At 45.6% G+C, this 15403-nt stretch overlaps 1 protein-coding gene across 7 annotated transcripts in view; it reads left to right on the top strand.

Moving 5' to 3' along the window:
• The window catches only part of KAZN (kazrin, periplakin interacting protein), a 721176-nt gene that overhangs the window by 319625 nt on the left and 386148 nt on the right, over positions 1-15403 (top strand). For 3 of the 7 annotated variants that reach the window (XM_037881298.2, XM_037881299.2, XM_043531933.1), the window contains one exon: positions 681-870. In XM_037881298.2, coding sequence (XP_037737226.1) covers positions 681-870 — 190 coding nt within the window. Of the gene's footprint in view, positions 1-124; positions 556-680; positions 871-15403 lie in introns of those variants that run through there. The other 4 variants (XM_037881300.2, XM_043531935.1, XM_037881303.2 and 1 more) reach the window with 4 other exon arrangements.

Genomic DNA, 15403 nt, shown 5'->3' with positions numbered 1-15403 from the left:
CGCCCGGCTCCCCCTCCCAGTCCCTCCTCCCCCCGCGTGCAACCCCCCCCCCCCCGCATCCTCCCTGCACCCCCCTCCCCGGCGGCCTCCCACCCTCTGCCCCCGGCGGGCAGCGCTTGGCGCGGCGGGCGCCCCAGCGCGCAGGCAGCCGGAGCCCTGCGCGGGGCCGTGCGCTCCGTGGCCGCGGCTGGAGGGGCAGGGGCAGGGGCAGGGGAGGGAAGAGCCCGCGGTGCATCCCCCAGGCCGGCGAGCGCACGCCCGGGGGAGCCACCCCCTCCCCGGGCTGCTCCCCTCCGCTGCCCTTGCGCCATTGAGGCGGCCGGGCTGGGGACGGCGCCCCGCAAAGCCGGGGGCTGCGGCGGAGCCGGCGCGGGCAGGGCTCCCCACCTCCCCCGCCGCAGATGGTAGGCTCCATCGAAAGGGTGCTTGCCCTGTTTTCTCCCCGCTCGTGTCCTCCGCGAAGCGGCAAAGCGCACGCGGGTCCCCTGCGGCCGGAGCCTGCTGCGCGCATCCCTGCGCCGGGGTGAGGGAGGCAGCGGCGAGGGGACCCAACAGGTAGTGGGGTGGGGGGGGGGGAGAGGGGGAGGAGAGAGAGGCAGCCACCCGCCCCCCTTCCACACCCACCCACCCACCCCTGGCTGGTGCATCATGCGGCTCTCTCTCACCTCTCTCCTCCCCAGGCCAAAATCCTGAACATGATGGAAGACAATAAGCAGCTGGCGCTGCGGATCGATGGAGCTATCCAGTCGGCCAGCCAGGAGATGACCAACCTGCGAGCCGAGCTGACAGCCACCAGCAGGAGACTGGCCGAGCTGGGCAGCGGCCCCGCCACCCCCTCGATCATGGAGAACAACCAGCACAACGCGCAAGGTGAGGGGCCCGGTCCCAGCCCGCAGCGCTCACCCTGGCGCCTCGGCTGCTTCGCTGGCTCCCGGGTGGAGCAGCGGTGGCTTGTCCAACTTTTAACCCTTTCTCCCTCTTGCTCTTCGGTGGCGGTTTGAGGCAAGGATGCTGGGGGGGGGGGGAGTGCCCCTCAGCCGGAGCTGTATGTGTTGGGGAGGGGGTTGAATAGGGGAGGGTCTCCGCCAAGCAATCCCTGGAAGCCCCTTCCCACCCACTGTGAACCGGTTCTGTGTGTAAACTTTTAATTGCAGGGTTGGGGGTTTCCGTTCCTGTGAGGTGTTAAGTGCAACGTTTTAAGACCCATCTACCTACCTGGTTTTTTTTACTCCGGTTGCAGATCTTCCTCTGGGGGGTTAAAAACGCTCCAGATGTTGTAGCCAAAACAAGGTTTTGTTTTAAACGGCAGCGTGTTGACATGTTCACACTTTTCCTTTTATCTGATAATGAGATATTTTTTATACCTGCGTTGTAGCTTTACTCCCCCCGCCTCCCCCCCCCCCGCCGCCCCTTTGCACTGTATCCAGTCAGTAAAATAAACAAGACAATGGGATGCTGCACTGCATGGAGTTTAAATATCTGGGGCATTATGAAAACAAGTCCATCTATGGGATTTTTTGTTGTTGTTTTGGTTAGTTTTTGGTGGACATCTTCCCAAATCTGGCTAAGGTGTGGATTAATCTCTCCTGGGATAGGACAGTGGGATAGATGCAATCTTATCTTGAACTGGTTCCTTGTGTAGCTGAGATGGTAGAAATAGGTTGCCAGTTTATGTTGACACTGTCAACCCCGGCAGCTGTTGGTAATCCTTCAAGGATTAACACTGGATGAGGTGGTCCCAAAAATGCATTGTTTCCCTGATTGGTGAAGTCAAATGGCAAATGCATCTGACACTCTCTGTTAATCAGCTTTTGACTTTAATATCATATGTTCTCCGCAAATTCAGTTTATTACAATTTCGGCTGCAGAAATCCCAAACAAGAGTTAAAACAGGGCAATTGAATGGAATGGTTACTACAACAAATGGGTAGCTATTAGATCTCACATTTTCTCTTTTTTTTTTTAAATTAATAGGTGGTGATCATTTTTACATTTATTTTTTTTTCAGTGATGGGTTCAGTTTAAATGTCTTTAAGTAAAAACTAAAATATTTGTTTTTTGGCAATTGTGAATTGTTTAACCTGCAAATTAGCATTGCTCAGGTTGAATTCCATTCTCAGTTCACTCTCTGGTGCCTAGAGTTTGATGAAGGTCTAAGAATCAGATCGGTAATTTGGTAACAAAGCAGCCATGTTATAATTGTGATTAATGTGTTTCAGTCCTGCTGTTTAATGCATAGTTTTCTAGCATGGAATTTGGCAAATGTCATAACCTGTCCGGGAGGGGGGGAAGGAGGAAGGCATTACTAATATGTGCCTTTTGATTACCTCACCTTAGCAAAAAGTATAGGAGTGTTGTATTTGCAGAATGCAAGGTATTGGGGATTTTATGCATCACAGGAGAGAGCTGTCTTCTAACTAGCAAATGGCAGAGAAATGAGTTTTGCTAAGAATAAAGACCCTGGGTTTAAAAAGTAGTAAAGAATCCATCTGTTTTTCCAACAATTAACCCTTACACACCCCCCCTCACTAAAGTTAGGTGGACTTTACTAGCAAGTCTTCTAGATTCAGTAGCAAAGACTGAGCATATAAAACAGGTTGATATATGTAATGTCGTGAATGACGTATGGTCTTAATTTTGCATGAGGGTTACCAAATGAGTGCTAAATTGTTGATGCACAGCTCTTAAGATTGTAGGGTTTGTCTTTTTTCTTGTCTGGCTGAAATATGCTATGTTATACTCATGAACATAGTGCTTGGGTCACAATTACTCTAGAAACATTTAAATAAAAAATACTGAACTGGTAAATACTGAATTTCAAGATAATTCACACTCAGAACAGTGTTTATGTCTGATCAGAAATAGTGTGAACCCTTCCCTGCCTTGAGAGAGCTATAATTGAGTTGAATTTGTACCTGCGTGATAAAAATGTCAGCAGATATTATTTACTTATTACATATTTACTGCAAGGGTCTCTTGGTATGATGTGTATACATTATTTAACAGCTGTATTTTGTGTATGTTACCTGTAGCTTTTAAAACATAGTCACTCTTCTAAAATGCAGTGTTGCTGTTCTCATAAGACTGCTATTCCTTTACATCATGGGTGTTGCATTATTAAAGTATTAGCACAAATTGATTTAGAGAGAGTAATTTGTGGATTTGTTCCATCAAACTTGTCATATTTTGCTATTTACGCTGCACAGGGAATTGTAGCTATTACACAAACTTAATCCACCTGTGCAATCAGGAATTTGTCCAAGTAAACGGAGCGACCAATCTTGCTCGTGCTTAATTTTGCTCATGTGCGTAGTCCCTTCCAGTCACATAAGAAAAGATACCACCTGTGGTTTTAAGCATTTTCAGGATTGGGTCCCTATTTTTCTAATGTGTTCATATCCCCTCTGTATGGGGACCTATCAGTTACTTTACAGTAAAAAAGTATTTTGTCTGCCCTTTTAATCTCATTGAATCCTTGTGGACTTCAAAGGAACCGAGCCTAAAAATAAATTACCCCTGAAATGTAGTGGACTTTACTCACCAAAGTACTCTCTTTTGGAACATCCCTGTCAAAAGTCCCTGTGAAGAAGAACCTCCCTTCATCTTTCTTCTCGAGTTGAATGATCTATAATCGTAATGTCGATGTACTGTAGAGGGCATCAGCTTAGATTCTCAGGTTAAAAATGTTGCCTTATGGCTAGCAAAGCCTGTCGGATACCATTGTCTGTTGTTTTTATGAATCCTTTCTTACATTTTCCCCCTTGCCCCTGCAAAATGTTTTAGCCTTAAGTACTTGTTTGGTTTTTGTCCTCTTTTTGCAGCAGCAAAGTTGATTGGTTTGTGTAACACCCTGGTGTGTTTGTGTGTGTGCGTTTGTGTTTGTATTTTCTAAAGGGATGCTTTGAAAAGGCTGTTCGTAGTAGTTTGTAATTTGATGAGTGACTGAAAAGCGCTTATTCAGTTTGATGTGTTACTCTCAGCATAATTGAAAAAAATAGATTTGTTGTAACCTATTAAAAAAAAAGCCATTTATCAAAGTGTTAATTTGTGCCCAGTGGAGAACCTTATTTCTGTTTAATTACTATAATTACATGCATGATTTAAAAATACAAATTTAAATGTCAGTGGGATCTTTCTGTTATCTAAGGAGTTGGGTCCCAATGATCAGAGGTGAGGAGCAACCATAACTCAGCACCGGTGAAAATCAACCATCAATATACAGTGGATCAGCTGTAAAGCTGTGAAGGGAGTTACACTCAGGTATACTCGGTGCCTGCTTCTGCAGCATTTTGAGAGAGTCCCACACCACCCTTAGCTCTCACTGGGGGCCTGCTGCCACTGAGTGGGTCGGTGGGAGTGGAGAGCACAAGGCAATTCTCAGGATTGGGCCCAGGGTGTCTGTGTAGGAGTGATGACAGAGAGTGCTTTCCTGCTGAAGTGAGAGTCTGTGGCGGTGTAGCCAACACTTCTATTTTATTTTTTGCCTGAGTTAAAGAGGAGGCTATTATTTTAAATGTGACTACAACCATGTACTGCTAGTATTATAACAGAAGCCAATCAGTTAAGTGTAAAATTACGTTTGAAGTGAATTGCATTTTTCGTTCTTATGGGAGAAAATGGGAAGAACACTTTGTCTCATCAAAACGCCAGTTAGATTCCCTGTGTGTTTTGTATCTTCTTCCTAATTTGTCCTACTACCGTATGTCTTGTGGCAAATACCTTTTTATATCATTCTGGGTTTGCTTTTATAGGTTAACTCTTTAGACTGGTATTGGGCATTGGGTTGTCTCCCAAGAATTTTAAAGGGACACTCTGAAGGATGATAGTGAAAATAAATATCCAGAGATGCTGAAACTAGGGGTGCTGCTGCACCCCCTGGCTTGAAGTGGTTTCCATTATATACCGGATTTACAGTTTGGTTTAATGGCTCTCAGCACCCCCACTGTACAAATTGTTCCAGCACCCCTGTAAATATCTGTCTCTGTGTTCTTTGAATAACTTAATTGTGATGGGTTTTAAATAGCCGGGCTGCCAAGCTCATTGATTTAAGTAAATAAACTTTGGGAAAGCAACGGGACTGATAGATCAGGGGTTGGCTTACAGGATAGAAAGCCTTTCACTCATAGGTCACAGGTTCAAATGCAGCCCGTGTTGGTAGTAGCTGAAAGTTCTTACCATCTGATAGCGGATTGATAGACTACGTGAAACTGGTCGGTGGACCAGTTCTAAATGGACAAGAACATGACAAAATCTCCACAAATGCTGCAGGCCCATGTGAGAAGAGAGCTTGAGGATTGACCAAATTCTCTTGGTCATACAGGTACACACTCCAGGTCATGTTTAATGTACATTGGATATGGGGAAGTGCATGTGGAAAGCCTGCTCTGCCCTGCTCAAGCTCGGTAGACAACCTGAGGATCTGTCCTGTGGAAAAACAAAGGGCTTTGTGCTCCAAGGCTGTTAACTCAGTGTAATTTGCTGCAAATGTTGTTTTTAAAACCGTTGTACTGACTGGGACCCCACAATAACAAACCAGTGTGCATGATGATGCTCTTCTCTGAGGTGCTGTTAGGATTTTTCTCTTGTATGCAAACAGCGAAGAGAGACTTTTCAAGGATACTTTTTCTTCCTGTAATGTTTTGTTGTTGTTTTTTTAATTTACTTACTGCATGGCAAGGATGAGCATCTGAGGACTGCTGGGGAGGGAGGTGTGTGTGGGGGAATGTGATCAACGTTTGTTCGCTCCCACAGGCCTGAACGCACATGGTCAGTTGGGATTTCAGCCTAACAACCTTGACCGCCTCCCCACCCCACAAAGTGTTAAGTTTACTGGAGAAAATATTTTTGTGACTTTGGCCTCACCATGAGAGTGAGGACAGACTGAGGTGAAATTAACACTCAATGTCCTTAGTTCTCAGTGCAGCAATTTTAGCTATTTTACGCAGCCGCTAGTGATGCTGATGGAATTGCACTCACTTAAAGCCAGATTTTTATGGGTATTTTAGGCATCTAGCTGCATTTTTAGGAGGACAAGACGCCTGGTCTCATTTAGTCCCCATATGTTCTGAGTTCTTGTTGCCATGCTTTACATCAGTTAAGCAATTCGTTCTAGGTAAAATTCACCCCTGTGCAGAGGGGTCAGCACAAGGGGCCCATGTACCACTTAGATCCTACTTGAACCCTCAGATTTAAGTGGTGCATGGGCATTGTGATGTCCCTTTGCACAGGAGTGAATTTCACCATCTAGGCTTAGACCTTTGGAGTTTCTGACGGATTTGCACAAGTAAACTAGTTGGATTTTTGAGGCAAACTCTGCATGGGTTGCACCATAATCGATGGCCCCATATTATGGTGGTTTTAGTACCATCTTTGGCCCCGATTCAGCAAAGGATTTAAACCTGCCTTTTAGTTTCATCGACTTCTGCTGAAGTGCTTTGTTGAATCTGCGTCTACGTACTCAGCCATCAGAAGGAGTTGCTGCAAAATCTATGGGAAGGCTGGTGATTGGGCCACGAGGAACTGCAATACTGGAACAGAGAGTTGGTCCATCTAGCCTAGTTGAAGTCTTGAAGTCTCTACCTGCAGCCTCAAATGCGAACACCTTAATTAGGTAATATTTGGAGAACGCTTTGAAGATGTAAAGCACTGTAAATGGCTAAATGGTATTAATTGTAACAACATCTCGTTTAGCATTTGGTTACTCTTGCTTCGTCTTTTAGAACTCTGTTTGGCTGGCCGTGATAGTAGTGGTGCTTAGAACTCGCTGTGCTGAGAAGCGTTGTCTTTGATATGCTGAATGGCGCTGAAAGCATAGAGGATTATAGCTACTAAGGGGGCTGGGGCAGTTAAGACCATAGGGTCTGATTTTCAGAGGTAGTGAGCACCCACAACTCCAGCTGAAGTCAGTGGGAGCTGTTATGTAACTCACTGGTTAGTGTGGGTCGTATGTCACCCTCTGTCTGATTACAGAGGATATGAGTTTGCTACAGCTCCTATCTTCTGGACTTGGTCCTTTAGCTTCAGCTGTAGAGGCTCATGCTCTTAGCTTTGGAGATCCCTGGTTCAGTACCCAGTTGTGGCCTGGATGACAGTTGTCATGTCTGCACTTCTGAGAATAAGATCCACAGTGTTCTTTCTTTAAAGACAGCAGGGTTAACACCCTACTGATCTACTCAGGGATTTCCCGTTATCTGTATTCCACTACAGTCTGCAGCATATTCGGTACTAGGAGAAATTCAGTAGCAACTTTGGTGCTCAGTGATGCCAGAGGGCCAGGGACCTTTATCATCCTGACATTCCACACAGAGTTTTCTCTTTTTTCCTTTAATGATCTTATACTTTCATTGCTATAGCTGGAAGACTTTGCCTTTAGCCCAGTCGGCAATCAGTTACCTCTGCAGTCTGTGCTATTGCGACTTTGTGAATAATCAGCAAGCATTGTTCTGAATCTACAGTGTTCATTTGCCTAGCAATGTAGTCTGCTTTTTGTTCTTCCAAAGCGTTAAGGCTGGGATATCGAAAGGAGACTACAGAAATCAGGCACCCAAATCCAGTTGGGCACAGAGGTCCTCTTGCACAGAGTTCATTGCATGACTGGGGCCTTGATCATTATGTTATTTTTCAACGTATTTCCCACTTTGTTTTCCTTTGACTCCCTGCCCAGCTGAGAGGGTGAAGTGAGTTGCGTGTTTGCAGAACAATTAAATACACTGGAAAATGCGTCTGTGCACAATGATGTTCAAATGATTTTTTTTTTTCGAGGCTCAGCATACCAGTTTGCAGACAGCACTTTAGGTCCCCGTTACATTTAAGTTTTTGGTGTTTTTAATTAAAAATATCCCTCTTACATCTTTTTCCAAATTCTGCCTAATCAGGTAATTTCCTTTAGAACTAGTAGGATAATATTTATAACAACACTCAGACCTTCTTTCCTCTAAGGCTCTCCAAGTGCTTTATAAACAGACATTAATTAAGCTGCACTAGGAGATGGGTTAGCCTTATTAATATCCCCTTTTCCGATATAACTGATAGTAAACTGAGGTTATGGGGAAAGTAGAACCAGGAGTTCAATGCTGGACTCTTGAGTCCCAGGGCCTTTTCTCTAACTACTGGACCACACTCACTCATGGATTCCTGGATGTGTAGGGTGGGGTACTCAGCCCTATCCCAGAAAGATCAAGAAGGATTATATCTGTCTGATCAGATCTGCCTACATTCTCGTAGCATGTACATCACCATAGTTTCTGGGCACTTTACAAATGTACAGCTTGTTTCTGCTACCTTTACTCATACTTAGTTGTACTTCCCCTTTCAGTTAGCTCCATTGACTATTTGCCAAAAAGGCAGCAGATACGAACCCCAAATTCCTGCCAGTCCACCTGAGAATAGCATTGGTGTTAACTCTGGAAAGTTACTTGCACATCATATGCAGTCAGTGAATATTCATGATGTGAACCTGCAGCAGAGGGATGGGAGAAGAAAGCAATTGATTTAAATACTGAAACAACACCAAAATATGTAGACTTGGAATTTAAGGTTGTTATTTTTTTAAGTTTTCCATAGGCATTGGCAATTTGCTAGCTTGTTCACACTTGCATAAGCAATACATTGACAAGACATATTCCCCGATCTCTGTCAAATGATGCAATTCCCGTTCCTTGATTAGCTTATACATTTTATTTAACCATCAAACATTACTTATTTACTTGTTTTAATTCATGCACAAAGATTCAGTGGTGGCATGATGTATGATAGTGCTTTAGTCTCCAGCTTATTAAAATTCAATTCTCATAATTTCTTGTTGACAGCCGTGCATGAGATAAGAGAATTTGATACTGACACAGCAGCTTGCAAATTCGGTATATTTGTAATATGACTGATGATGTGTGTTTATAGCTGAGCAGCAATTATATTTATATTCGATACCCTGGTGGCTCAGTTGACCAGAGGCATTGTTTTCCAAATATCTGAAGAATTCATGTTCACTTGAGGAAGACTGAAGGACTCAGTGCATTGGAAATGAGCCTTTCACTCTAGGTAATGTCATGGAGAGAAGCAAGAATTACGATGTTTACAAGAGCAGCGGAAGAGACTGAAGATAATTTGGGGCAAAAGATTCCCTAGGCCTTAAGAGTTTTGGAGAACAGGGGCTTCATTGTTTACTAGCAGGTTGCTCAAGTTACTAGGAGTTAGGAGATCTGGTTTCTAGTATCCGTTTCACTGCCATCTTGCTACATAGTTGTGGGCAAGTCACTCAGGCCAAAGTTTTCAAAAGTGGCCATTGACATTTGGATGCTTCAGTTTGTAGGAGTTCAGTCTGGGGGAATGGCTATCCCTGATTTTCGGAGATGCATGCTGAGGTCAAAGGCAGCAGTGGGTGCTCAGCATCGCTGAAAAACCAGGTGGAAGAAACCATTGGCTTAACCCTCATTCTGTGTCCATCTAGCTGCACAATAGGGATGAATTCTTACCTATGTTTGCAAAGTGCTAGAAGATGCTGTGGTGAAAGTTGCTGTATTAGTGCAAAGTATTATTACGCAGTCTGCAGTGAGCTTTTGAGGCCGAGAGAGAGCGAGCAAAACAAAAAGTTAGGGAAATAGGGGCCTAAAATCAGGAAGGATGCTGCACCAGGAAGCCACAGAAGTGGTTTGAGATTAAATGTTTCCTGTAGGTCAGACTCTCTTGGCAAAGTCTGCGTAACCTGGGCTTGCCCTGAGATTTTAATTATTGTGTGCAGGGTCTTAGCTGTGTTTGCTTCTTCCAGTGAAGTCACCTCCCAGCAGGCTGCTGGGGAAACCTGGAGGTGTCTAGACTTGTGGGTCTACTCTCCAAGGAAAGACAAGCCAGCAATTGTCTGGAGATGCTTGCTGGCATTCTGAGTTCCCTGCGCTCCCATTATGGTGAAGCCACTTCGGTTAGTTACAAGTCCTGGGGTGTTAGGAGTGTCTCGTAGATTGGTGTGCTAATTACCATGGGGCTGTGGGAACCAGGAACAAAGGATAATTCTGGGACATGGGTCACAGTACAAAAGAGGCCCTGAGAGCTGTTGTTGTAGACCAAGCAATGGTGGTAAGAGACTGTGAACCAAGAGGACCTAGGATGATATGCCCTGGCTCTATAGCTAGAGTAGGAACGACTTGGCAGTGTTATTTATTAGGATGCAATGTGGGACAGGCTGGAGACTATAAATACCAAAGATGTCATGATGCTTCAGTGCAAACCAGCCAGGCTCTTGTTGTCTGAGTTAAGTAATCGGATCAATTACTTACTCCTCTGATCTTGTTAGTCTTTCCCTTTCTCAGATCCCCTCAATGAGCGCCCACAGTGATGGAGCGGTTGGACAAATATACCTCAGTGATTATCATTAGCATAGAGTCCTGTCACTCGCAGTTGCACATCTCTGTGCAGGTCTGCTTGGTGAGGTGCGGTGGCTGGTGCATTGGCCCCTTGTGTAGGTGGCTTTTGGGGGGTAGCTTTCCCTTTTCACCGTGCCTGACGAGCTGTCAGGTCTTTATTTGAAAGCTAAATTGCTGCTCTATATTCCTCACTCTGACATATAATGAGGAACTAAAACCTGTGCTTTCAAGTGCAGAAAATTATCCGAAAGAGGGTGCCGTGTTCCAACGCTAGAAGACCTGGTGAGGAATGGATTTCTATAGTTAGACTTTCTGGTCTATGCTCCTAGCTCCTGTCTTGTGATTCCCCATGAGCCTTTTACAGAACTGATTGTAAAGAAATTGTCTCTTATTGATTACCATCGACTTGGGGTGCAAGTGCTAGGACAGCTGGGTCTATATTGAAAGCAAAAGAAACGTGAAAGCCTTTTTTGCCATGTCCGAGCCTGTGATCAAACATCATGACATTTAAAATACAAGCCCCTCCTGTAGAGGGGTTGAGGAGGGACAGATTTTCCCTGCCCACCAAGAGATGGCAGGAACATTTGGAGCCTGCAACCTGGCTAACTTGAGACATGGAGGACCTTGCTGCCAGGGTGGGGATGGGGGCAATTAAGCCCTGCAACTTCCTTGCACAGATAAACCATAAATGGATTATTTGGGAGACAGAGGTGGGAAACGTGGCTTTGGGAAGGGCAGGCTCAACATGCAGGGACTGTATTGAACCTGAAGCTTGCAGAGTTCTCTTTTTTCCTTTCTGCTTATGTTAACTTTCTTATTATAAGCACTGTCCCTTGAGGATGTGACTTTGCTGCCTGTCTCTCTCTCTTTCTATTTATTTATTTTTTTGGCTGAGCCATTCCTCCCAATGACTTCACCCCGGAGGCAGTCCCCCCTCTAAACTGAAATCTCATGCTCCTTCTCCGCGAGGTGCACCTGGCAAATTAGTCAACACAGAACTGGAACGTGCCAAGTCCTCCACCTTTGACATACCTGTTTCCCCCATGTTCCCTCCATTATTTACCTGTCTCTCTCCTTGTATGATTGCTGGTTCAAGGATCCAAGAGCTTGCCTTCGTTTCCTCCACTGGAGAGAGGGAGGGTGAACCATTTTTTATGTTGACAATAATGTAAGTTTTAAAAAGTTTTTAAAAGTTCTGGTGAGGGCTCTACGGAAAGTAGGAACACGTGTTTTTGTCTCTTTCCAAGGTGGGGTTTCTCCATTTTTCCTGGAAGAAGTAGGAGAGCTGACACTTGCAAGTGTATAAATAGCTTTTTTGCTGTGACAATGAAACAAGACTTGTGCCTCCCTTGGTGCAGAGTAGGGCCAGTAATGGCTGCGTCTGGGATGTGTAATAGGAGAGTCTCTGAGACTTGAGTCACAATCTTTGCTTGCCTTTTAATTCTTGCAGAAACATGGCATTGGCAGAAATCAACATATGTTTGTTTTCCTAATTGTAAAAAGCCAGTGTGATGCCGCTTGGCTTGTGCTCCCTTACGGATCAAAAAGTGTGTGGTCTTGGCCACAGCAAGAATTATTGTCTTTTGCTGAAAGCCTCCAGTTTATGGCTCCACTGTACGGCCTTAGGGTATGAGCCTGGTTTAAAGGGGTTTACTGTTTCTTCAGTTCTTTCAGTCTAGGCCACAGGCAACACTCTGCACCCAGTTCCCAGCCTACCCCTTCAATCGATCCCTTTGAGCGATTGCCCAAAGAACTTCTTCCAAAACTGCTGCCGTGTGGCTCCGATGCTCCTCAGGAATAACACCCTGAGCTGTTATCAAACACATTTCCCAGCCCATGAGGGTTGTACCTCCACGGTGCCACCAAGATTTGCCCCCACAGCTAGAATAGGTGCTGGAATGAGGGGTGCTGCGGGTGTGGCCGCTTGTGGCTTGAATTGTTTCCATTATATACAGGGTTCGCGGTTTGGTTATCGTACAGTAGACTTGCACTCCAAGCCTCTTGGCCAGCAATGGGTAGGACTTTCCAGCAGTTTTCCTAGGCAAACAGATACACACACAAAGCAAATGCGCTGCTTATGACAGATGACGGTTTGCAGTGTCTCATTAAGCCAAGCGTCAGTCCATCACCTCTAAGCAAATTGCCCATCCTCATTTCCATAAAACAAACTGCATCTAAATAACTTGGGAAGAATATTGGTCTACGCTGGCCAGCAGCTGAACAGCGAGAACAGGCCATCCCTAGGTTTTGACCATAATGAGTTAATGGGACTGTTGCCATGACTCATTCCACCACCTCCTTAACAATAAAAAAGCCCTAAAACACCCCAAGAGCTTGATCCACTTTATTCTGCTCTTGCTCAGCTCTTGCTGATCATTCTTGGCCTCTTCAGAGATGGCTAGATTGTCGGGCTCAACGGGTAGTGATAAATGGCTCCATGTCTAGTTGGCAGCCGGTGTCAAGTGGAGTGCCCCAGGGGTCGGTCCTGGGGCCGGTTTTGTTCAATATCTTCATAAATGATCTGGAGGATGGTGTGGATTGCACTCTCAGCAAATTTGCGGATGATACTAAACTGGGAGGAGTGGTAGATACGCTGGAGGGGAGGGATAGGATACAGAAGGACCTAGACAAATTGGAGGATTGGGCCAAAAGAAATCTGATGAGGTTCAATAAGGATAAGTGCAGGGTCCTGCACTTAGGATGGAAGAATCCAATGCACCGCTACAGACTAGGGACCGAATGGCTAGGCAGCAGTTCTGCGGAAAAGGACCTAGGGGTGACAGTAGACGAGAAGCTGGATATGAGTCAGCAGTGTGCCCTTGTTGCCAAGAAGGCCAATGGCATTTTGGGATGTATAAGTAGGGGCATAGCGAGCAGATCGAGGGACGTGATCGTTCCCCTCTATTCGACACTGGTGAGGCCTCATCTGGAGTACTGTGTCCAGTTTTGGGCCCCACACTACAAGAAGGATGTGGATAAATTGGAAAGAGTCCAGCGAAGGGCAACAAAAATGATTAGGGGTCTAGAGCACATGACTTATGAGGAGAGGCTGAGGGAGCTGGGATTGTTTAGTCTGCAGAAGAGAAGAACGAGGGGGGATTTGATAGCTGCTTTCAACTACCTGAGAGGTGGTTCCAGAGAGGATGGTTCTAGACTATTCTCAGTGGTAGAAGAGGACAGGACAAGGAGTAATGGTCTCAAGTTGCAGTGGGGGAGGTTTAGGTTGGATATTAGGAAAAACTTTTTCACTAGGAAGGTGGTGAAACACTGGAATGCGTTACCTAGGGAGGTGGTAGAATCTCCTTCCTTGGAAGTTTTTAAGGTCAGGCTTGACAAAGCCCTGGCTGGGATGATTTGATTGGGGATTGGTCCTGCTTTGAGCAGGGGGTTGGACTAGATGACCTCCTGAGGTCCCTTCCAACCCTGATATTCTATGATTCTATGATTCTATGTATTGGGGAGGGTTGCGTTTATGTAACGATTCTGCTGACAACTTCACCACCAAACTGAGCTGCCTTTGTGCTTCCAGTATAAAGCTGTATTCTGGGGGGCATGTATGACTCTACAGGGTGAAGCTTGCTGTAGGAGCATTGGCATGAAAATGGCTTTTCAGTTTTTGAAAGAAATATGCTACATAAAGGTTGAAAGCAAAGCGAATCGGTTTGTGGGTTTATTACCATTTTTATTATTATTACTTTTTCTAAACTATTTTATTTATGTAAAATATAGAATGATGTTAGGAGTTTGGCTGTAGAGAACAGAAGGAAGGAAAGTGGAGTGGTTTTTGCTTCCTTTCTCCTGGTCCTGTTGCTGCTGTTTGTTGCCATCAGTGATCAGGACCCCACTGTGTTAGGCCCCATACAGATGAGTAGAACAAAGAGAGTCCCTGCTGCAGAGAACTCATGGTCTAGAAGTCTGACAAGATTCAACAAGTGGATGACCGGGCAAATGGGTGGGATGTGGGCAATGAAGGAACAGTAAAGATGGCTTTGTTTGTATAACTGTTCTCACTGATCATAGCAGTCACTGGCTAGTTGCCATCCTACCCAGGGATGTACACTATGCCTAGGTTGTTACAGGACCCTAGTGGGCATTAAATAAACGTCAGCTGTTTCCTAATGGTTCCGATTGGCAATTAGATTTTGGAATAAGACAACAGATCTACAGGGGTACATGTGTCCAGCAGAAACCCCCAGAGATCACTTTAAAAGGTTCTAATGGAGCACAGGTGCTGGAAAAGGGGTGCTGTGGCACCCCCTGGTGTGAAGTGGTTTCCATCATATCCAGGGTTTACAGTTTAGTTCAATGGGTCTCAGCACCCCCATTAAACACATGGTTCCAGCAGCTCTGTAATGGAGTCTAAAGGAATTGCCTATAGGAACATTTCCAAATAGAGGGTCAATCCAGCATTTCATATAAGGCCCGCTCTTGCTCCCATTGAAGTCAGTGGGAGTTTTGCTGTGGACTTCAGTGTGAGCAGGATCGGGCCTTTTGCAAGGAACTTCTCCCCACTGCTCTTACCCAGCACCGTGTCTTTAAGAGTCAGAGAAGCTCACAGAGTTCTGGGTCTCTGTTGGACAAGGGAAGGGGAAGAGGTGAGTGAAAGGGTTGTTCCTAAACAAGAGGACAAAGCTTCTTATTTGTAATAAACCTTGGGTGAAATCCTGGCCCTATTGAAGTCTCAGGACCCTTGCCACTGCCTTCAGTAGGGCCAGGAGTTCACCCCGATGCTGTAAGTCTCGCTCCAGTTCCTTTTGGACACATCGTGATCACACAACCATCCCTCGGTTGACTTCCCCCCTTTCTTGGCAGCCCAGGCAGAGTGGCCAAGATCTGAATGAGCCTCAGAGACTGGGGTCCTGTCTCGTGCTCCTAGAGGAGTTCCTGCGGAGTCCCAGCTGAGGCATGCTTGCAGGGTGCTGTGGGGGAAGCTTGAGCCGTCCCTTGTCTGTGGATAAACAGAGGGATGGGATGGGGAGGGGGCAGCGGATTTGCGAAGGCACAAATGCGTTTAGGTGCCCACGTCCCATTCAAAGTCAATGGACATT

The sequence above is a fragment of the Chelonia mydas genome, chromosome 18 (assembly GCF_015237465.2).
Source record: "Chelonia mydas isolate rCheMyd1 chromosome 18, rCheMyd1.pri.v2, whole genome shotgun sequence".
Lineage (NCBI taxonomy): Eukaryota > Metazoa > Chordata > Testudines > Cheloniidae > Chelonia > Chelonia mydas.
Note: the sequence above shows the minus strand (reverse complement) of the source record. Positions and strands in the feature narration are given on the sequence as shown.